This window comes from Lycorma delicatula, chromosome 6, assembly GCF_047948215.1.
Source record: "Lycorma delicatula isolate Av1 chromosome 6, ASM4794821v1, whole genome shotgun sequence".
In the NCBI taxonomy this organism is placed as follows: Eukaryota; Metazoa; Arthropoda; class Insecta; order Hemiptera; family Fulgoridae; genus Lycorma; species Lycorma delicatula.
Window position 1 is genome coordinate 23,619,960 of NC_134460.1, and position 25,842 is coordinate 23,645,801.

Below are 25,842 nucleotides of genomic sequence, written 5' to 3' on the forward strand. Positions count from 1 at the left end.
ATCGGTTCATATCCAATGACTTCATTTACTTCTTTTTTAAAAATTTAAATACATTGATTTATTAATAATTATTAACTTCCGATTGTAAAAAAATATATGTAATTTAACAGGCATACAAGGAAGTCGCACAGTGTCCACATCACATTTTTTGAAATCACCTTAAAATCTCTTAATTTGAATTTTATCATTTCACTGATTATAAATACGTTTCAAGAATTTTGATTTAACATATAGACTCCAAGCTTGTGACTGGGAATATGAAATGAACATTTGTATAAAAAATGACATCTCTAAACAGAATTTGAACCCAGGACCTCCAGATGAAAGGCCGAGACACTAATACTCCACCATGAAGATTATTTGATTAAATGTTTTCCTAATAAAATAAATAATAGTTTTTCCTAAAAGAAAAGTACAATTTTTTTTAAAGTAAATATTTTATTTCATTCCATTTTAACGGTTGACTGTATTTCAATCCAAAGAGAATTAAATGAAGGAAAAACTTTATATCTTAAAACACTGTCTAAACTTTATAGCTTTAAAAATACTAAAAATAACTTGACGATTAATTTTCAAACTTCAACGAAATTAGTCTTCCAAAGACCTCATGTAATAATTATCAGTTCCTACTTCAGCTCAGTTAGTGGTGGTACTACATTAATGTCATCTATCTTAAAAAGCGTTTTTAGTATGTAGTTAAACAATATATTTTATCTATATTATGTTTGTTAATTTAACATCTTGGTTTTGTCATGTTTAGTGTGTTTAAAATTTCACAATTGTTGCAATGTACTTTGATCTTGATTTATTATATTTTGTGTCAAATTTATCTGTCATAGTTATAATGTATTTATATATGTTCTATTTGTATGAATTGATTTTCAAAGTTATTCAAAATTATTCATAAAACTGACGTACTTTCATTAAAATTTTATTCATACAATAAATTCACTGGAAAGTTTTAAACACCAAATTACATTACATACAATGCATGAGTAATAAATTAAAAAAAATAATGAACTGACTTTACTGCTATAAAATAGCAATTAGATTTTTAGAAACTAAAATGGTAAAATATATTACTGACTAAGTACAAAATAAGAATTTGTTTTTTAAGTATGTAAAGTGATTATGAAAATACAAATGAAACTGCACCACAATATTAAGTTTAATAAAAATAGTAATTTATATGTAAAATGCGCCAAACTTAATCAAGGGTAGTACATAAAATCATCAATGCCAGAACAAAATGAACTACTACCAGCAATGCTGGCCTGAGAATAAGGGGTTTTTAAAGCTTCAACTACAGCTCTAACCCAAATAGCAACAGTATGAGCACCTGGATCTGGTAACAAGTTCTGTTGTTGAAATTTTGTATCTGTTACTTCCCAGTTTTGAAATTCAGCAGCTTCTGCGACATCAGTCTAGACAGACAACACACAATGTTTATAAAGTTTCAACATTCTGACTATAAAACTACACATATGAATTATAGTTATATAAGTATTCCAGGTCAATTAAAATGCAGCTTACATGAAGCAACTAGTAGCAAAATCCAGCTAAACAAAAATTAAAAAAAAAATACAATCTGGCAGAAAAATGAGATATATTTTAAAATTGTATGTCAAAACGTTCTATAAATATCATCATCGCAATGGAAGATTCAGTAAAAATTGTGTCATAACATTAATAAGTATCTCAGCAGATTAAATCCTAGCAGCAAAATAGATAATTAATTTTTTTATCAAAAATTAATTATCAGTTACTGCTTATTTGTTATCTTTATTTAACTTAAATTATTCAAAAATCTATGTTTATAAATATATTCAAATAAGCTCTCAGAGCAGTAGTTTCATTGCCCACCAACAAATTATAATAGCAGCAGAATAATTAATTTTATTTCCATGACAGATTATCTCGATCATGGAAATAAAACGTAGCTTTAGTTTTAATAAATAAATATATATGTATAATCTGATAAAACAGAGAACTCTAAGAAAGCACTTAAAGAATTTAATGAATAAAAAAAGTTATAGAAATTAATTTTCAATAAATAATCTTCATAACTTCATTAATTATAATGACTTGTTACAAACATTGCTGCTGCATCTAGCAAGTTCTGCAGCCAATTCACAGTATGTACTTGCACAATTGTGAATCCAAATCAATGGGTGCCCATCCTGACAAAAGAAATATCATGTCAACAAAATATTATGTAAAAAAATTACACTTACACCCCATTAAAAAACTTAATCGTGTATAAAAATCTAAAATGGATCTTTAATATTGCAAATATTTTTTACTTAATACTCCTATACTAATAGAAAGGGTGCTATACTGCTTACTACTACTGTCATTATGTCATTAGTTAGCTCAATTAATTATTGAATAACCATCATTTTGAACAAATGAAAAATGTAAATTTAGACACAAAATTTGTTAAGCACTGCAACAACTTCAATAACTATAACTTCAATAATAAAGCAGAATAATAACAACAATAATAATAATGAAGATTGATGATGTTACTTTCAAGCGTTTTTGAGTTGCCGCTAGAAGAAAGATATTAGATGCGAAATGGTCTAGCTGCGAGAAATACATATTAGCAATACAAAAATCCATCCCAGTCATGGATGTATGGAGGAAAATCTGAACAATTGCAGGTAAATCAGTATTCAATCCCCCTAACATGTATAGAGCACAAAGGGGAATTAATCTGCAACAGAAGAAATTTCTAATGCTATGGCCACACAGTATGCTCATGTAGTAAACCACCAGCTAGCCAGAAGCTTTTCTTTTGAAATGACAAGAGGAGAATATGATCTTAATTTCAACACAAACTCAGATTATGCCTACAACTCACCATTCATGATGAGTGAACTGCAATCTAGCATCCAGGTGCTAAAGACATGGCAACATCATTAGATAATATTCCTTACAATATACTGCATTGACTACCAAACACAGTACTGACAAGATTACTAAATATGTATAATGACATTTGGACACAGGAAAATTATCCCAAGGTTTGGAAAGAGGCTGTTGTCATCCCTCTCTTTAAATCTAGCAAAGATCCCCTGAAAATGGAAAACTGCCACCCCGTGTCTTTAATATGCTGTTTAACAAAATTAGTGAAAAAAATGGTCAACTACTGGCTCACATGGTGTCTTAAAAAACACAATCTCTCACAAGTACACCAATGTGGGTATCGTAGACATAATCCAACCACTGATCATTTGGTATATCTGTAAAACACCATTCAAAATTATTTTGTCCAAAGGAAGCACATGCTTGCTCTGTTCTTCGATTTAGAGAAAGCTTTTGATAAAACTTGTAGATTCAACACTCTCAGCCGACTGCATGAATGGAAATTTAGAGGAAACTTGCCCAAATTCACTTTCAGCTTTCTCAAAGACAAAACTTTTCAAGTTAATGTGTCAGGTAGTCACAGTCAAACCAACATGAGCTTGAAAATGTGGTATCGCAGGCATCTCTTCTTAGTGGTACCCTATTTGTCATTGCCATCAATGGCATATTTGATGTTATAAAACAGGCCTGGCCAGTCCAGGCCTGTGGTTTAACCCGCCACTTTGATGACATGTTATGTTACAGCAGGCAGCACTTTAGGTAAACATGATTTTTTTTAAATGTAATACAAATAGAAAATGAATAAAAGTTTGTTGTTATACTATGATTCAATATAATTAACTCTCCAGTCTTAATTAATGAGATATCTGTTTATCCTTTCTTTCACTTAATGTTTGTGAACCTATATTTATGTTCAAGTTACACATCTTAGCTGGTTTTCTAAATTGGCATCAGTTAATGAACTCTTTGTAAATTTCATCTTCAAAAAATATGTTTCACAAACACATGTGGAGCCAAAAGCATTACAACTCGTGCAAAATATCTTAAGTTGGAGTATCTCTCAGATGTAATATAAGTATTGTAAAAATTAATTTTTGATGTGGATGCAAAAATTTGTTTCATTTCATTGTTGCACTGTAACTCAATTAACTCCATTTGCATATTTACAGGAACACTGTTGATTTCATCAACATGAAATGGGCATGAAAATATTTCAAACATTTTATCACATTATGCTAATTCTGAGAAACGACAATCAAATGCAGTTATAAGTTTCTTTATTCATTAGCACATTTAGAGAAATTCTTAGGTTGGCTTTTTTGGGAAGTTATTTAACAGTGGAAAATGTTGAGGAATATTTTAAGCTTTGATGAAATTAGAAGTATCGATTATTAAATTATCTGCCCTTGCAACTCCTTATTTAGCTGATTAAATTTTTCTGTTATATCCACTAAAAAACATAGGTCTAACAGCCAATCATCATCACTTAATTCAGGAACAGATTCTTGTTTCTCGTTCATAAACATATCTATTTCCTCCCATAAATAAAAAAATCTTTTTAAACATTTTCCACAACTTAGCCATCTAACATTGATAAAAATATGATATCACCACATTCAGTATATAATTTTCTAAGGAATTCTTTGAACTGCCGATGCTGAAGAGCATGTGAACGAACGTAATTTACTATCTTTATAACTACACACTGTGTACGTTCATAATGTGATTCATGGATAATTTTCGAGCCCATAAATTTTGTTAATTTATCAAAGAGTGAATAATAAAAATATGCCTGGTTTTAATGCCTGCAATCTAGCTTATATAAGTAATTTCAGAGCTCCCTTATTATTACCTTACAAAACAGATGCTCCATCTGTTGTTAATCTGGAAAGAGCCTTAAAATGTAAGCTAAACATTTTATAATCACCTGGAAAACATCTTCTCCTTTAGTTCTGTCTTTTAAATTTAAAAGATTTAACATTTCTTCTGTCACTTGTAATGAATTATCCACACTGTGAGTAAATATCACAAATTGAGATGTGTCTGAGATATCTGTACTTTAATCAAATGTGTGTTAATTATTTTTATAATTAAGTAAGTATTTCTGTAATATTTCAGTTTATTTTCATTCATTAAAACATTCTGAATTTTATAATGAATAAAAATCAGGCTTGTAAAAATTCTCCAAATATTTTTTCTTACGTTTGTGGAAAATTCACCACAAAAACTGAACAAAAACCAGTATCAATCTGCTGAAAACTTCTTACAAACATTATTTTGACTGTCTCTTGGGAGGCAAAGATAAATCCTGGGCTCCACATGTAGCATGTGCTATATTAAACCAACTTGATGGTTAAAGGGAAAAAAGAGCATTTGCCTTTTGGTGTACCTATGATTTGGCAACAGCCCATTAACTAACCATTATAAAGACTGCTATTTTTTCTTAACAAATATTACTGGTTTCCATTCAAACAATAAAACCAGTATTGCATACCCAAATGTTCATTCAGCTATGAAATCATTACTTCATGATGTTGATTTACAGATTCCGATCACTCCAACTTCTTGGAAAGGAATTTCTGATTCCCCAGAAAGCTCAACTAATGAATCTTCAACTTAATGTAATTAATAGATATTAATTACATTCCAGAAGAATTAAATATTGAACCTCACCTCATCACACAAGTATAACAGAGTGACCTAATTCATGACTTGTATTTGTCGAAAAAACATGCAGAACTCCTACGTTCACATCTTAAAGGATGAATTTTCTTAAAAAAGGATACTAAAATTTCAGTATATAGAAACAAAAATTTTCTGGTATATATTATGTGTAAATATATACATTTTTATACAAATAAAACATTTATCTATAATCTAAGCAGACAGTTCTTCCTGAATAGCTTTTCACATTTTTCATGCATTTTATATTTCTTTGTTGTAGTACTATTCAACCAGTCAGGTATATATCTCTGTTAATTAGAGATGCCCAAGAATTAATTTTGTCTTTTATGGTTTTCAAACAAGCTGTTTTGAACTTCCACATTATTTCATAAATGAGTTCAATAATTTTTCAGAGAGTAACATACTGAAATTTTGAATTGTGATAATTATTTATGATTGATTACATACAAGGTCTGTAAATAAAGTAATGAGACTGGTTCGGTAAAACTTCTTATATGGTTTTCCTACTTTTCATAGCAGGGTTGGAACTCAGAAACCAGAAGAATATCCTTCAGATGGTCAGTTACATTTTTTTTGTTTTCACTGTCTAAAATTGGTGTCCTTTGAGTTGGTTTTTAAAGTTGGGAACAGGAAAAAGTCACAGGGACTCAAGTCAGGTGAATAAGGTGGTTGAGAAACTACAGGAATGTTTTTCTTTGCCAAAAACTCATTAACTGAGAGTACAGTGTGACAAGATTCACTGTCATGAATCAAATCAAAACCATGCTAATTTTTTCTTCAATAATAATGGCATTGTCCATAAGGAGTCATTGCCTTCAGGACATACTGTAAATCAGTATGTTTACCAAGAAATTCTTGAAAGACTGTGGAAAAGAGTTGCCTGCGTGAGACCAGCCATCAAAGACAACTGGATGCTGCATCATGACAATACACCTTGTCACACTACATTCTCAATTAATGATTTTTTTGGCAAAGAAAAACATTCCTGTAGTTTCTCAACCACCTTATTCACCTGTCTTGAGTCCCTGTGAATTTTTCCTGTTCCCAACTAAACACCTCAAAGGACATCATTTTGGAACAATAGAAAACAAAAAAAAAACAATGTAACCGACCATCTGAAGGATATTCTTCCAGTTTCTGAGTTCCAATACTGCTATGAAAGCGGGAAAACCGTTTGAAGCATTTCGTGGCCTCCCAAGGGAACTATTTCGAAAGTGATAGAGTCCATGTATAATTGGATTGTAAATAAAAAGTTTTCCTGAACCAGTCTCATTACTTTATTTACAGACCTCGTATTTAATCCCTTGAGCTTTTGAAGAAAATCTACACTTCATAAGGTTTGACACGCATGCAAAGTATTTGTATGCCATTTAACTTTTAAAACTCTCTCTCCAATTAAAAAAAAAAAAATTGCAATAACACAAGGTTTGATTAATAATAATATTAATCTTACCAATAATGATAAATGACTTTATACATCATATCTGTATCATCAATCTCTACTACAGTGAACTGGATTATAATCATTATGAACTCTAAATACTCAACTTACAGTAGTTTAGCACTATCATAGTAATGACAGTGATTCAAGTGTATTTACACTTCTCAATGATTCATTGAGTATTTACATATATATATATATATATACATATATATATATATATAAACTAAATAAGATAGAAAATCATCCAAATTAATAGAAAATTTTCTAATGTAATTCATTAGGTCAACAACCAAACAAACAAAATAACAAAAGCAAAAGCAGAAAACCTCGACGTTTTGTCCAAGATGTAGGACTTTATCAATACAAACCACAAAAATCATATGATATATATATATAACACAAAATAAAATATGTATACACGCGCGCACACACACACACACACACACACACACACACACACACACACACACACACACACACACACACACACACACACACACACACACACACACACACACACACACACACACACACACACACACACACACATATATATACACACACACACACACAAGTGTACTCTTGTTTTCCAATTTAGTTCCATGATGTTGAAAAAAATCATAATGTGGAATGTAACTACAGCACACTATTCTCATCAAGCTTTATTATCTGCAGTTAAATATAACTTTTTTTGACAACCTTCATATTCTACCTGGTATTAAAATAATTATAACATACTGTTAAGTCATATGAATCATGGTGAAACCTACTTACAGTACATGCACTTAAGATAATAACAATAGCTAAAAAAATATTACTTCAGAAGTAATTAAATAACCAAAATAGTGAAATAATGAGGGAGAATGTTGTTATAAAAGACAGCATATGCTGTACTGTCTTTTATAATATCATTCTCCTTTCAGGAATTACATGTAAATATATATATATATATATAAATACATATTTAATCTTACATAATTCTCTGGAGATTTCTTCAATGCTTCCAATACAGGATACAATGCATCTAACAAGGTTCTATTATACCTTTTAATTTTTCCATAAAATTCTATTGCCTCAATACCACTCTCTAAAGCATCAGTCCACATTTTTTCAGTCAGTTCTGACTGATGAAAATAACGCAGAAATGTCTAAAAATGAAATACAGCTTTATATGTAATGACTAGTATGTATTTAGAAAATCAATCCTAAATATATGATTTATTTTTTAGTAAGGATATTGAGATAAAGGTTGACATTCTTGTGATTACTGTTAATCACAATTAACAATTACTTTGTTTTTATTTATAAAAACCTTGGGTTTGGATTTCACATATATTTTACCAAAAAAGATAAAAAAATTAAATTATATATGAAAAACTAACACACTCTTAACAGATATGAAGCAGCTGAGACCAGCTGACGCATAAATCAGGACAGTATCTTAATAATACCAATTAGTGACCATAAGTAATAACATACCAATCAAAAGATTCTTTAAAAAGATACAATTTAATCAAAGTAATTATGAGGTCTTGACTTTATGGGAATATTGATTTTCTTAAAAAAGCACTAAATTCTAATTTGATAAAACATTAAAAACTTATATTTTTGTGTCCCTTTCCAGAATATATCAAGGAAAACTGAGTTTTAAATCTTATACAAATTGAAATTGGATCTCAGTCAGACTGGTGTGAAACAGATTGAAAGTCAAAAGTCAGGTAATAGAGTCAAATTGCATGTTTGATTTTGCAAAAAAATTCTTTCATAGGTTAATAAACTAATTTTACCCTTCATTTCCAGTTTTAGAAAATATGCTATTCTGCAGATTTAATCTATTTCATGGGCAGACAGAATAGGAGGCATATAAACAGAAAGCACCTGGGTTAGAACATAAATTTTGCAGGAATTGTAATATCTTTTGTATATTATGTTTTGGATTTGCAGGAGAATAAGAAAAATATTAAGAGGGAAAAAAGATTTATAATGTTAATAGATTATTAAGATTTTAGAAAAGGAAGAAGTTATAAATAAATGAAGGTTCATGCTTTACAAAAACATAATACCATTTTCAATTTTACATTACGCAAGTGAATTCAGTAAGGGTGAATGTAACAACAGATGATATGTACATTTATAAGATGTAATATTTATATGAGATATAATTTCTAATATTATAATTTTACTTAGATCTAATGGATTTGATTATTAATATGAGCAAGAACCAGAAAACAAATTAACTTCCACATATAGATAAAAGAATTGAGAAAGCAACATTTTATCTTTGACTAAACCGATTATTGTCAATTCTATTTATCACTGAACAGGGTTTCAAAACTACGCAATATTTATGAATTGAATCATTTTTAACCATTTTCTTAAACTTCCCCTAAATGAGAATTAGCATGCAACTTTATATTTTATAACCTATTTTTGTGAGCGATCTTCATTTCTAATAATTATTGTTTACTACTAATGTTGAAAAATGATTTTATTTCTCACAAAATAAAACAATTACAATACTCTTAGGAAAAAATATGGTACTATAATATGTAAAGGTAATAGGAAGATCTTGTAATATCTAACTTGTCTGTGAATATCCTTTATCGAGATAAAAGATGAGGAAAACAATATCTTTTACAAATCATTGGGTCAAATCTATTTTTTCAGAATAATATGAAGCTTGCAACAACAGATAGCAATGATCAGAATTAAAATAAGCTTGTTATTAAAAGATTTGGATCTTTTAATACTTGGATTTAATTGATCCAATTTTTGGATTAACGAGATCCATCAGTTAGTCTGATTTGATCAAGTACTAATAGATACAATGTAAAGGGAAGACAGAAATAGGCAGTGATCATACATTTTTAAGTAATACAAAAGATAAGAGAGAATTTGATACAGCAGCTAATATTACATTAGTAGTGAAATTATTGAATAATAATGTAGAAAGTTAGTTGAATTACAAATACAGAATAGGCTTATAGTACTACAAGAATAATTTGATAATAGGAAGGAACAAGATGTAATAAAGGACTCTTGGAAGCAATTTAAGGAAAAAATTTCATTAACATCTCAATAAGGTTTTGAAAGTGAAGCAAGAAGAAAAACAGTTTAATGACAAGGGTACAAAAACTGCTCAAAAAATTACTTAGTAGTAATTACTAAGTATACAATTGCACAATTTTACAAAAAAAATAAATAAATAAAATTCTTGTAAAATTGATTCTTTCCTCTAACATCATCTTTTTTCAAATCATAATTCAATAGTTGCTCATCTAATTTAATGTTACCTATCTCTAGAAAAAAATGTGTCTTGTCTTCTGTTATTTCGATAAGCATGACCAGAACCTACTTACTTCTACTTTCAATTTATATTTTCCAATCCAGTAAATATGTGGAAAGGATTCTGAGAAATTATGGTAAGAGAATAAAGGTAAAAACTAAATAAATAAGACAAAATCTTTGCTACCTTTCCTTCCAGAAAAACATGATAAACATCAAACTTTAATAAAGAACCAGCCACTAGGCTGGTCTAGTGGTTAACTCATTGTTGCAAATCAGTTGTTTAATAGGTGATTTTCTAAGTCTAGATTTTGAGATTCGAATCCTAATAAAAGTTAATTGGTTTTATATGGGATTCAATTAACCACACATCTCAGGAATGGCCAGCCTGAGCCTGTACCAGACTACAACTCATTTACATGTTACACATATCCTCATCTCATTGAGCTGTGGGGGCTTCATTACTGTTCAGAAGTTGAACAAATTGCAATGTACACATTTGGAAAAAAACTATGATAAGCAATAGCTGAAATAAATTAGAAGACAAGAGTACATTAAAAAAAAAAAAAATTTACAGAAACTTACTTAAAACTACACAGAGGTAGTGATTTTGATTGCTAATCATTATCAATGAAAAAAAAAAAAAAAATATTAACAGACATATGCTGTTCAACAAGTTGGTCATGCGTAAAGGATGTTGTTAATTTTTGAACACTCTAGGGTAATTATTTATCACCAAATTTGAACTTTAATCACTAATTTAAAAATTAAAAAACACATGTTTATTTTAAGGAAATGAAATCAAGTAACCTTTCCTAGCTTTTAAAAACTGAATCTGTAAATCAATCCAATTTTCCTCTATTTTCCTTAGATTTCTTATTATGGCTTAACAGAATTTTCGGATCATAATGGTACTACATAAATCACACTATTATAATTTACAAGACCACAAAGTGTGTTTGTGTTTAATACAATTTCAAAAGTATGAATTACAAGTGTATATAATAAATTATAATCCAGTGAACCAGTAGTTTCTTAGCATTTGGAGTCCGTTTGAATGAATAATTAATTAACTTCTTTTTTGCGCTCTAGAATTTTTTCATTCAAAAACCCAGTAGTAGTTTCTGGTCATATATTAATCCCATCTGGCCTTGATAATGATATCTATTTGTAACACATCTTGATACCCAACGGGTTGGTCTAGTGGTGAACTCGTCATTGCAAAGCAGCTGATTTTGTAGTTGAGAGTTCTAAGGTTCAAATCCTAGTAAATACAGTTACTAGTATTCAAATATTAGTATCTTGAATACCAGATCATGGACACTGGTATTCTTTGGTGGTTGGGTTTCAATTAACCACACATCTCAAGAATGGTTGACCTGAAACTGTACAAGACTACATTTTATCTGTGTTCATATATGTACATCATCCTCTGAAGTAGTATCTTAGAGAAAATTGTAAGATAATAGACAGTGAAAAGAAAAACAGATAAAACTGAATTCACAAGCCACACATCTTATCAGTGATAAGTCTCAAAAATTGGATTCAAAGTTTTTAAGAGGCCAGTGTTTTTCTTAAATAAATGTTGTGCATGACGGTAATAAAAATAATCTAACTACTTTTATGCTATTCATTAAATATCCAATTTTGATTTTTTTTCATATATGGCAAACCCAAGACTACATAGTGCATGTGATTTATGATAAAAATATGAAATATGACAAAAATATTGAAAATTCAGGGGTTTTTTTTCACTCAGAAAAAATTGCAATAGCATTATTGCAAAGCAGGAGATCAAGTTGACTGGGCTAGTATTGAGAGGAACTGTAAAAATGTGTTTTAAAAAAGTTTGCAGGAAAGAGGCATTGGGAAAATGTAACAGGTGGAATTTTGGAATGATAAAGAATACTACAATTGGAAGGTGAAGAAAGTATTGCAATACATAGTTACGAGAGGAAGCTAAAGAGTGAGTCGATAAACTGAATTTTCTTTTATAAGGCAAACAAAATAAAGTAACCAATACATGTTTTCATCATGTATTTTTCTCCAATATGGTTTTCCTCAGTCACAGATTTATCAGTATTCCTATGCTTAAGAAAGTTACTTTTTAAACTAGCATGCTTGTTGATTAACAAGATTAAAAATTAAACAAACAAATAAGTCTAATGTGTTTTCACAAAAGATAGATGATGAGAAAGATCTTAGCCAATGCACTGCAACTACTAACACCACTGTTCTGGTAAATTGTATAAAACATAAGCCTTATTTCATCATGACTATATACTACAAGACAACATTCATGATCTTTGCCTACTACCTCCTACAATTGATCATTCCCACTGTAGTATCATACCACAGAACAAACAGTGGATTCATATTGAAGGTGTGCTTAGTTTTCATGACACATATACAAAATACACCCATTTTTATGATATAAATAATTGTGAAGGATGTTTAATGACAAAACCTGAATTTAAAACTTAATAATTAAGAAGATAATTTTTAATGAATAATATGCAATTTTTACAAACCTGTGAAGCAGCATCAAAAAATAGTGCATAATAAGTGCCACATATGTTGGCAATATTAAGGCTAGATATTAAACTCAACTGTTGCAATAGTGCATAAGGACAATGAATTTTTAATCTATTTTCATAAAGCATTCTGTTAATATTTTCTGCAGCATTCTTCATATGCGTCCCAAAACGGCTCATATTGAAGTTAGCTCCCACTCTATTTATTTGTCCTTCGCAAGACATTAACGCCAAAGAAACATACTCCATTACTTTGAAAATTTTTTCTGTATCTGACTTTGATAAAATAGGGCCAAGTTCTTTTACCTCCATTTTATCATAATGAAACCTGCCTTGAACATGAATAGGTAAACTCTCAGGTTTATTACAATCGCTGTGAAAAATTTTTGGCCAAGCAGGTACTGCAGTTGGATAATCCAAATATTGAATAATTTTTTCATTTACCTTCATAACAGTAACTGAAAAACCATCTAAAATCTGACCTGTTGAAACTGTACCGATATATATTCTACAGATTTTTATTCCTTGATGCTTTAATTTATAACGCAATTCACTAACTAATGCATATATTTCTGAATTTTCCATAGACCCATAATTATTTAGTAATAATGCAATATTAGAATCTGGTCCTAATATTACAGAGTGGGGTGAATAAGTTCCATTAATGGTGTAACCAATTAAAGTAGCAGCTAAATCTTCAAGAGACTGAAATGAGTGAATTCCACCTTTTTCTTTACGATCCACCACATCACCTTTAATTTCAATCGTTCTTATCGATGATTCATGGCTAATGTCAGATGAGACCAAATCATGACCGGCAGAAAGCTTTGAAGAGCAACTATCGTCAAATTTTTTGTCAAGTACTTCATTTTTTACTTTTACAATATTACAAGTTATAGTAGATAAATGTGTACTACTGATATCAAAACAAAAATTATAAATTTCCTCCAGACAACAATTTCGCTCAGCCATAGCACCAGCAACTTTCCACACCATTGTTACACCACATAAACCTGTACGGCCATGTTGATTATCAACTAAACCAGAACTATCATCAGCAACAAAAATTATTTTAACAGGAAGTTTTTCTCGTAAAGCACATTCCACAGCTAAAATAAAATTTATTTTTGTAAATGGATGATTTGGTACAATCAACAAAATACCATAAGGATTTCCAACCCCTAACTCTCTAATTGCAGCTAAAATACTGGGGTATGGAGGTGAACAGAATTTGTCTCCTAGAACAATGGCAGTTAACATTCCAGGACCAACAAAACCAGTATACAGAGGTTCACTGCCTGCCCAACCACCAGACATAATTCTGACATGTTTTAATGTTTGGTAATCACGGCACATAAGAATTCTATAACCTTTTAATATCACCAATCCATTATTGGCAGTGGCCCATCCTTCTAAAGAGTAGTCGATTTGAGCATGAGGCTGAAAAATATCTGCAGACATATCAGCAGTGAAAATTTTCTCTTGTTGTGGTAATGAAGATGACATCTTGTTTACAATAGTAAAACTGTTTATGGATTTGTTTTTAAAAATGTGTTCACCAACATTCATATAATTTAATTACATCACAAAAATTTTAAAAAACCTGCAAAAGATAAATATATATAAATGTTGAGTTGTGTTTCCTTACTCTAGAAATATTTAAACAATGTTATTTTGTTAAAAATACTACCTAAGAGTGCAACTTATTATTCTATTATTATTCACAATTTCTAAATTATAAGGTGTTTTTTGTAATAAATTTTACTACTGAAACAGCAAATGTGATCATAATTCAAAAAAGATGTTTCCTATAAAAATTGTAACATTTATTTGCTTTAATCTTTTTAACTGAAACTTCCTTCCTAAATGCTGTTCTAAATGCGTAAATCTCAAAAATAAAACAGTTTCACTTGAAGTATCATTACAAGTGGAACTTGTGGTTAATAAGGAAAGGAGGGCACAGTTCAGACAATCTAATTCACGATTTTTTGAGTACGCAATTTTCAAATTCAAATTATTTGTTAAAAAACAAAGACACAGGTACAGCTATGGATTCAATTGAAGTACTGAGGACAATTTTTAATCTATTATTTTTCCTGAAATAATAGCATACGTAGTCTGTTCAGAAAATAACCGAACATTTTTAATTACGCGCCAATGTAGATATTTAGTGACGTGCCGTTGACAACATTACCTCCTCTGTAACCACATGTTCTTGCAGTGTTGATATCTAGTTTAGTTAATGTGTTATTGTTATTTAGTGTAACGTGTTTTAAGTGTCAGTAGCAATTTTTGTAATGATCCTTTGCATGGATGATCCATACATAGGCTTGTTCAAGAAGTTGCCGACAAAAGTCCATTCTCTATTCCTTCTGTAGTTCAATCATCAAACGAGGGACAAACTATGCTGAACTCGATTCATAATCAATTTTTCTGTCAAAATGTCATGGCATGTTCCAATTGAGGTGCTATCCTCTTCTGCAAGTTCTCTGACAGTCGATTGGGGATTTGCACGCACCAGATCGTCGATTTTCTGAACGTGGGTGTCATTAGTTGAAGTCGAAGGCCTTCCTGGTTGAGGGACATCTTTGATTAACAACCACTTTTAAATTGTGAATACCATTCGTAACATTGCATACGATCCAGAGCATCATCTTCATAAGCTTGTTTCAAAAGTTTCCGTGAAAGTATTTCCCTAGTTTCAAGTAAAATTTTATGTTGTATCGTTAATCCCGAAAATTGCATATTTCAACAATCGCTACTAACACTTAAACACGTTGCAATCAAATAGCACTAACACGAATTATCTATCTGGATGCCTTTTTGATGAAAACCAATAGTTAAAATTATCTACAACTGATTTAGCTAGTAGTAACTAACTAATAATTATCTTCAACTGAATTACATTTAATTAACCTTAATGCCATCATCATATATCAGTTCAATTTAAATAACTAAAGTAAGATCATTTACATAGATTATAAAAGGGGGTAAAGACAACTCTATTATAATCTATAACCTAAATGGAGTCTTGACTTTACTCCATTATAAAATACCTTCATTGTAAAGAGTGTAAATAATTTTTATTTGAAAATAATATTTTCAAAGCATAATTATAATTACTCAGCCTATTAAAAGTAAAATATTTAAATATATTACACTAGTATAAGTGATATTAAAAATAAAGTATGGTATTAAATATACTGACCACTAATTTTAACCCATTCAAAAAGATATTATGTTGCAATTTAATGAGGCTAGTTATAAATCACCACCTGAAACAAGACATTCTTTACATAAAATATGTATTTGATAGTTCTAAATATTTAGCAACTTCTTTTTATAAACTTTACAGATTATAGGTTAAGTAACACTGGAAAAGATTTTTTTTTTTTTATTAATTAGGGCACAATTTTTAAATATGGAGATAATGCCTACATATGTAAGGACATCTGAAAACATACTTCCTCAAAATACATTAAATATTATTTGTAAAATTAGAAACAATAAGGTCAGCAGAAGCTTTAACTGGCTAAGATCCCTGTTTAGTGCTTTTAGAGAAGAAATTATAATTAGATTTATAGGTTCAGTCAGTCACACTTGCCAGATAATTCTGAGAACAAAGGTCAAAAAAGTCTCAAGAGGTTGATAAAAAAACTAGTTTAGCAATTTTGATTAACTATTTTACTCACTGAAACTGGCAAAGTTGTGACTGAAGACATCCTTTTCTGTAACTTAACATTTCCATAATTACTAATCTTCAAAAATGATAAAAACAGTAATAATAATAAGTTTTTTAGGTTTTATGATATTTTTGTTTTTATGAGGGCTATTTATAAATTAACCTCCCTCCAGTCAAGCATTACAAACAAACTGGTTTCCTTAGAGCACATAACAATAGACACATCAGCTAAGCCGGCCTCTGTGGTATGAGTAGTAGCATCTAGGTCTTTCATCTGTAGACCCTGAGTTTGAATCCCAGTCAAGCATGGCATTTTTCTCACGCTACAAAGTTGCCCTTTCATCTCATCCTTTGAAGCAATATGGTCTAGGAGGGACCATATTGCTTCAATACAGTGGTCTAGGAGGCTAAAAAAAGGCTGAAATATCACTTAAATATCATTCACTACTTCATTACCGAAATGGTTATCATTTGAGTAGTGGAACATGGAGGAGATTTTTGGACTTCTGTCAGTTGTAGGAGGTACTTAGTGTCTTACGTGTTTTACAAGCAAAAGGAACATATGCAGCCGAGATCCATCGTCGAATGTGCTTAGTTTATGGTAAATGTTAATGTAATAAGAGATGGTTCTGTGAGAGAATGGTATAGGAATATTCAGGGAGGGTTGAACTACTATACAAGATAAGGATGGAGGAGGGCAAAATTCCATTGTAAGTGTGAATTTTTTTTTTAAATTGAAAATGCCATGATAAACGTCTCTTCACAATTACTAAGTGAAATTTTTTCTCAAATTTCAAGGTCAATTCTTTATGGAATTGTTACAGATAGATTATGTTTTCTAAGTACTGTCCATATTGGGTAGTGAAAACAACTACAAATGTCCATTAAATAAAAAGAATTAGAGCAATATTGACTTTTCTTCAGCAATACCAGAATAAAAAAATAGAATTTTTGTCATTACTTTTGCTAGATATTAGATATAGATTTGGTTATTAATTAATATTGAGATAGAAGAACATTCTAAACAGAGGTTACACACTCTTACCAAACATCTCCAAAAATTTCAAACAAAAAAATGATTGTTACTGTGTTTTGGAGCCGTGAAGAAATTTTGTTGGTAGAATTTATGAAGTCTGGTTCGACAATAACTAGAGGTGTTTATTGTGAAATGTTGACAAAGCTTATGATCGTAATAAGAAAAAAACCAGGAGGGATGCTAATTAAGGTGATCATTTTTTTTAATGGAAATACATAGTCTCTCACTGCTTCTAGTACTAAGGATGTACTAAACAAATGCAAGTGACAAATTTTTTACTATCCTCTTACAAAATTGATTTGGTACGGTCTGATTTTTACCTTTTTATAAAATTGAATAATTGGCTGGCTACTTAATCCTTCAAAATCAATGATGGAGTCAATAAATGGATGGATACATTGGTGGGCGCCGTTCTTTGAAGAAGAAATAAGAAAGCTGGTATTACGATACAAGTGCTCGAATATGGGCTGGGATTATGTTGAGAACTAATATAAGTATGTATGAAACTTTTGTATAAAGTCAATTTTTTTTTCATTTATTTTTATTACTCAATTGTTAGTTGATTTATAAAAAATCCCTCAATTTATTAAGTTTTATAAAAATATAGATAAAATAAATTTTTATTAAATTTATTTGCTAACTTAGTTGAATCAATTATTTAATATTTTTCTTTAAGCCTTAATAATTCTTTTTTATTTATGGTATCAAGTTTAGATATAACAACTGTTAAGTTTCCTTTGATTTCCAATCAGAATTAGATATAAAATTATCATTAAAAGGTAATTTGTCATTAGCCTTACTGAATATCTTTTTCTTTGCTTTTTAACAATTAAAAGTCATTAGTTGTAATTAATACATGATTACTTAAACACTTAAAAGGAGGCAGAAAACTAAATGATGAAGATTCCTGAATGACCTTCCATGCCAACAAACAATGATTACACATATGCAGTTCATGAAGCTCGTTGATTAACTGTCAGAGAGGTTGTTGAAGAAGTGGACATTTGGATAGGACTGGCCACGCAATTTTAATTGAAAAATGCAAGCACTGCATCATTCCAAAATTCATTGCACATTTGTTGCTGACCAATGTTCATGAAAATACATAATGAATTTATATCAGTCCAAGACCTTCTTGACCATGCCAATGGCAATGAAAACTTATTATAACAGGAAACAGATTTGGGTTTATGACTACAATATGGAAACCATGACTTACATCATTGCAAAGAGTTGCTCCAATCAAAAATAGCACATCACACATGAAGTAATGATGATTTTTTATAACAGAAATTATGAATTCTATCAGCATAATCAGACAGGAAAAAAGGATTCTAAATACAGGTTTTACAATAATGCTGTAAAAGGTATGCTGTACGCAAGAGAAGCCTAAGCCAAAGTTGAATGTTGCACCATGAAAATACATCAGGTACTTCTTACCTGTTATTACCTGGCAAAACACGAGACCACCATTGTGCTTCACCCACTTTAATCTTGGCTTGGCAACAGGGCACATTGAAGGTAAACTTGAAAGAACATGATTTTCAAATCACAAATGACAGAAAAATACAATAGGTGCTCAGCATTCTCAGAAACGTGTTCCAAACATGGAAGAAATGGTTGGAGGGGTGTACTGCTAGTAACAGGGACTACTTTGAAATAAACAAGAGTAAATAAATTTTTAAATATGTTAATAAAGTTTTTAATACATAAGTTGGGTCTTTTTTGAACATGCACGCACACGCACAATTTATAGGCTTTATAGACTTAACTGATACTTCATAACTAGAATGAGAGATAAACATAAGTAGATACTATGGTAAGTCAATAGAAGAGCCTTCTAAAACTGCCTGTTTATTTTAACACAAGATCATGTTACACAATGGAAGTGATGATCAAAATAAAACAAAACAGATGAATATACACTTTTATAATATATGAAAGTAAATATATTCTTTTAGGTTTTTTTTAACAGTTACACTTTTTAAATTTTCTGTTGCTAAAAATAAAGGATAAACCGACGAATTATTAATTAATATTATTTTGTTTTTCTTAGCGACATTATGTAGATTTTTCAAAAATATATAATATCCCCAAGAACGAGTGTAATGTTTAGGAACAGACTTTGTAACTTTTATCCAAAGTAACAATTTTAACAAAAGTCAGATTTCCACTAGGTACACCTGGATATGTTCAGAACAAATAGCAGAAATTTGTCCGGTGAACTGAATCTAAACAAACTTTAAAACTTCATTTATCATCAAATCACACCTCACTAGATCACATCTCGAGTTGTAACTCGGGATCTAGTCCCACCACAGGTGACCTCTTGACAGTCAACCATGAAAGGTTTTCATGTCCTCATCATCTCGTACACTTTTCTTCTTTCTTTTTCCTGTTTAGCCTCCTGTAATTACCATTCAGATAATACTTCAGAGGATGAATGAGTATGATATTTATGAGTGTAAATGAAGTGTAGTTTTGTACAGTCTCAGTTCAACCATTCCTAAGATGTGTGGTTAATTGAAACCCAATCACCAAAGAACACCGGTATCCACAATCTAGTATCAAATCCGTGTTAAAATAACTGACTTTACTAGGACTTGAATGCTGGAAATCTCGACTTCCAACTGAGCTGATTAGGGAGAATGCGTTCACCACTAGACCAACCCGGTGGGTATAGATCAGAAGCATTGGAATGCCCCAACACTACACACATGAACAAGAAAAATACAAGTCCAAAATCAAACCAAAGCAAATTACCTACATTTCCACACGTAATGTAAACTCATTCATGCAGACTGGTAACTAAAAATAATAACTGGCCTAATGGACCAACACAAAATTCTCATCATGGGTCTGCAGGAAATAAGAAACATCGACCAGGATGCCATAGAATCTGAAGGATATAGGATCTACAAAGGTATACCTGGGAAGAGAGTAATGAAAAATGTCCCACAGTTTGGAACAGGCTTTCTATCAGCCTCAAAATAATAAACTCCATACAAGAATTCAAGTCGCAAGCCCACAAGACACTCACCTTAAAAACATCTAATAAAATCTAAACTATAATATATGACCACGTACCCACTAATAATAAAAATAACTCTTCAAAAGATCGTAAAGAATCAAAAAAAAGTTGTGGGATCTACTCGACCTAACCCCCGTGAAATAACATCCCCCAAAACCATGTTAAACAGTTGGAGACTTCAATGCTTAACTAGACAGAGAACGAAGATATCGCGACATCCTCGGAAAATGTCCCGCCCAAAAGAAAACAAATAAAAACGGACAGAGAGTCATTGATTTCTGCAGAAACCACAACCTAATCTCGAAAGTCATTTATCTCAAGAGAAAACGAAAAACCGGAAACACCCCGACTACACTAAAGGAGAATGGCAACTAGACCATGTCTTCATCGACAAACACCACCACAAGATTTACAATGTAAAAGTCCTCTAAGAAGCAGACACGGGCTTTACCACTATATACGAGTGGTATACACTGTATAATCAAAATTAAAATTAAACTTACTCCCAAGCAAAGCAACAAAACTAAGCCTGTAAAATTAAAAGAAAAATGGACCCTACCAAACTAATCAGGAATGAAAATTACCAAAACACAACCAAAAAAATAATCTTGGATAAACTCGAAGATCTAGTCAACAACCTTACAACAACAGAAGTCAACAAACTGCAAAAGAATTAGGCCCAATAAAATCCCATAAAAAATATCAATGGTGAAACAGTGAATGTGACGAAACAGTGGAGAAAAACATCAAACATGGTTATTTCACCAACCCCAAAAATCAGAAACATCTTTCCAAAATCTAGTAAAACAAAAAGGAAACCAACCAAATTCTAAGGAGAATAAAAAGAAACACCATAAAGACACAATGAAGTCAATAGAAGAAGAATTAATAATAAAACACAGTCATGAGACTATACAAAACCTTCAAAAATCAGCTCTGAAAATATGAGCCCCCCCAAACCTACTAATAAAGAATGAAAACGGTGAACTGGCCCATAAAATAAAGACAATGCGGAAATCCTAGCTAAATATTTCAACAAACTCCCAAATTACAAAGAACCGACAGAACTCCTAAACTTCAACACCAACAGCCCAAAAACATCAAACCTGCCACAATAAAAGAAGTGTACCACGCACTGGGTAAGATGAAGAATTACAAAGCAGCGGGAGAACGTCAAACTTTTGAAGAGATCTGGAAACATGCAGGAAGATCAGCAAAATTGTTTATCAGCACCTAAGAACTACCATAACACTGATCGATAGCCCTCATCAATCCGCTACACAAAAAAGGGGAGAAAACAACAGCTCTTTTGTTAATAACTAGGGGTTCATTTTAGTATAATTATTTTTATTTATTTTAGCTTGGGTAGTCTAAGCTATCTGGGCCATAAGTTATCAGGTGGTTATTCTTGATTGAATTCCACTTTTGGTGGGTTTTTATCGATGTTATGTTTTGTTAACTGTTTAATTATGTTGTTTATTTGTGGTTAATTGGAAATTATATTAATTTCTAATAGCTTGGTTAATTCAGAAAATAGTTTGGTTACCGTCGTAACGGACGCCATTTTGTTGCATTGTGATTGGTCGCTGAATTTTCGCGTCAGCATATTGTCTTGTCCTGATTGGCTCGTTTTACTGTTAACGATTGCTGTGATTGGGTGTTTGTTTTTTGTTGTAAACTACTACGTTATTTAGTTGCTTATATATTTTTTACGTAATTTGTGGAAATTATTATAATTTCTAATAGCTTTGTTAATTAAGAAAATAGTTTGTTTACCGTAGTAATGGATGCCATTTTGTTGCATTGTGATTGGTCGCAGAATTTTCGCGTCGGCTTATTGTCTTGTCCTGATTGGCTCGTTTTATTGTTAACCTTTGCTGTGATTGGGTTTTTGTTTTTTGTTGTAAACTACTACGTTATTTAGTTGCTTATTTATCTTGTCAGGAAAAGAGAAAAGGGGTAGATCCAGGCGGGGCAAACAACTCATTCCTGTCGGTGAGGTATTAACTGAGGTACGAATTGATGATTCGTCTGAGGAAAAGAAGAACCGACGACCGGAGTGTCTGGTGTTTCGACTCGAGCAGGTGAATTTATTGTTAAATTTTGTAAGGTTCATTTGGTTACTGGTTCTTCATAAGGTTTCAAGAGAGTTTTGCTCCACTTCAGCATGAATTTAATGAATGGTATCATACGCTCATGCAATTTTTCGACGTTCTAATAGTGGAATATTGGATTCACAAGAACTGGTTTCCTCTGAGTTAAGTGATTTTAAATCCTTTTTTGTGGATATAGTTGAGTGGTGTAAGGCCTTAGCTGCAAGGCCTGCTGAAGTGAGATAGGTTATAGTAAAGGAAAAGGTTTCAGTTCCCGTTGTTATACAGCAGCGTAAGTCTTATGCTGAGGTATTGCGAAAAAAGTGGGAGGCCAGTTTGAACCGAATGCAACCGAAAGTAGTTTTCATAAATTTAAAAAAGGAGGTTTCTGGTCAGTCAAGCAAGAAGATGAAGGACGAATTTCAGGGTTTCTCTTTTGAGAAAAGAGGTTAGTCGTCGTAGCAGAAGATAAGCAGACAAAGTCTTTTCAGACTCCCTTGTCGGGAAAACCGACATGAAAGTCGACCCCAAACGGAGGAGGCGCCCTAGTGTCATCGTTTATGACATAGACAGGCGTTTATCTGAGAATGAATTGATGACCTAATACGTGAACAAAATACTCAGATGATAGAAACGGACTTTAAGTCCAACTGTCGATTACTGTTTAAAACGGGTAGGTGAGAGGCCGAGCGCTACCACGGGGTGTTCGAGGTAAGCCCTGAACTCTGGAAACGCTTTGTTGCTGAAAGTAGGCTGTTTGTAGACTTCTCTTCTTGCAAGGACAAGGATTATTTAGATGTCCAGTGATGCTTTAAATGCTGCCAGTCTGGACATAAAGTGAAGTTCTGTAAGCAACTGGCGGCAGTGTGCACGCATTGTGGAGAGGAGGAACACAAGCGTAATGAGCGTTTCAAAAAGTTAGAGGATGCTAGTTGTGCAAACTGTAAGCGCGCAGATAAAGACTCTAAGCACTCTGTGAGTAGTAAGGATTGTGCTTTTTATAGGAGGGCTGTAGACATGTATATGAATTCTTTGGCGTCACATGGTTAAATTCAGTCAGTTAAATGCACAGGGTGCTTAAGTACAGGCAGAGCTAGGTGCGGTTGCTCTTCGTAGGGTTTGGATGTTATTCTTCTTCATCATCCACATCTTGGATCTGGTAATCTGCCAAGTTTTTCTCATTATTGGAAACTATTCTACTGTGATTCTGCTAGTGTGTCCGATGTTGTGTGCAGAAAGGAGATAGATTGGGTCTTCTTGCGGCAGCTCTCAGATAATCATCATGTGTTCGTGTAGATATTCAGAACTTGCATATATCTGTTACAAATTCGTATTTTCAGTACAGGGATCCTGCTGATCGTCATCTTGTGGTCTGGAATAAAATTCTCAGATCTTAGTCCAATCCTTATTGGAGCGGATGTTAAAGCTAAGTCACTGTTGTGGTATAGCGGATTCACCGATGAACGCGGTGAATTGTTTGAGAGCTTTTTAGCCTAGCTTGATTTACAGGTATTTAATATACCTTGAGAGTCGCCCATCAACGCTGGTATGGTAGATGGACCTCAGTTTGGTGGAACGAACATCGATGTCACCATTGGTAGGTTTATATTCCTGCCAATGTTAGAGATTGGAAGGTGGTAACTGATGATTGCTCAAGTGACTACCGATTGATTATTTATGAGATTGTTGATAGCTTGAGTGAACGTTACCGATGTAACGTTCCGGTTCAGCAGGGTCGTTTTATGCACAGGCATGCGGACTGGAGGAGGTTTGATGATTTCTTGTCGACCAGACTTCGTGTTTTTGATCGGAGTCTGGAGACGCTTTCTTCAGTTTTCATTGATGCTGCTGAATATTCGATTCCCCAAAGTAATTTGAGAACTATCACACACACGGATGTTTAATAAATTATTGTTTGGCGAGTGCTTCCTTGTATCTTGGAAGAAAGGGATTGTTAAAAGTAGGCGACAAGGAACCCACTGTTAGTTCGTCTTACAGGCCCCTGACGCTACTGCCAGTTATTGTAAGTCTTTGAAAAGGTCTTGTATCTTCGTGTTATTCCAAGATACAAGACCAACGAAGGTAGCTGACATCCATGTGGGTTAATGATGTAGGACCAGTACGGGTTTCGTTCCGAAGGTACCAAAGAGACCATAGTCCAAGTGATGAATGTGGTATCGAAGACCGTGGCGGAATATGTCTTGGGGATTTTCCTGAATTTCCGGTACTTTTAATAACCTGTGATGGCCTTCAGCTATTTACCAGTTACAAAGAAGAGATTGTACTGATGCCAAATTGCAGGTACTGCAAAGCTGCCGGCCTCCGTGACTAGGCCGGCAGTGTCTCGGAAGTGGTAGTGTCTCGGAAATCATTCATCTCATCCTCTGAACCAGTACCTGACGGAAAAAAGGTAAAGATATTTCAGTCATCGCTATGTGTTGCTCGGCGAGGTTGGTAAGAAATTGTCTAAGGGTTGGCTCTTCTGTTGTGGATAGTCGAGTTTGATTCTCTTCTGTCTGAGACTGCCCCGTGGGTGTCGCGTGGTGACTTATGCGGACGGCGGAGTCCTGCTGGTCGAAGGATGCTTGCGGAGGGAGGTTGAGCTCAGCGCCACTCGTGCGTGCAGAATATTGGAACTGTGGGGTCATCAACACAAGATAATGTACAGCCCGGATAAGACCATTAAGGACCGTTTGGCTGTAAGTCGGCAAACCCGCGTTTCGATGGCAGGCCAACGTATTAAATATGTTCAGGCTCAGAAATACCTCGGGGTGTTTCTGGATAAGAAGTTGCAATTCAAGAAGCACCTTAAATAGCGCGGAGAAGGCCGGTAGTGCCTTCTTTAGAATTCGACTTGTGGTTAATTCTGATTGGGGTCTTAATTTTAAGATCTTGAACATCCTGTACAAAGGCGTTTGCGAGGCATTATGCTATATGCAGCGCCTGTTTGTGCGGGGAGGCTAAAATTTTAAATTTACAGGAATGTTTTACCTAGAGCACAGCAACTTATGTTATTGACTGTACCGAAACTATTTCACGAGGCGGTCTTGGTTATTGCAGGAGTGAAACCAATCGATATTTTTGCAGTAGAAACGCAGGAACGTTATGCTGATAGGAAGTTGGGTTGGGAACTTCCGAAAAGATTCGAGAAATCGAGCAGAATGGATATGATTCATGGCAAGCT

The 25,842-nt window shown here is 32.4% G+C and overlaps 1 protein-coding gene across 6 annotated transcripts in view; it reads right to left on the reverse strand.

Annotated features, from left to right (window-relative positions):
- Positions 1 to 56: 56 nt before the first annotated feature.
- Positions 57 to 25,842, reverse strand: part of Bap55 (Brahma associated protein 55kD) — a 71,944-nt gene continuing 46,158 nt past the window's right edge. For 5 of the 6 annotated variants that reach the window (XM_075369388.1, XM_075369390.1, XM_075369392.1 and 2 more), the window contains exons 2-5: positions 16,025 to 16,091; positions 12,814 to 14,419; positions 7,972 to 8,145; positions 59 to 1,424 (exon numbers count right to left, since the gene is read on the reverse strand). In XM_075369388.1, coding sequence (XP_075225503.1) covers positions 1,212 to 1,424; positions 7,972 to 8,145; positions 12,814 to 14,385 — 1,959 coding nt within the window. In that variant the 5' untranslated portion in view covers positions 14,386 to 14,419; positions 16,025 to 16,091 and the 3' untranslated portion in view covers positions 59 to 1,211. Of the gene's footprint in view, positions 1,425 to 7,971; positions 8,146 to 12,813; positions 14,420 to 16,024; positions 16,092 to 25,842 lie in introns of all 6 variants that reach the window. The other variant, XM_075369393.1, reaches the window with a different exon arrangement.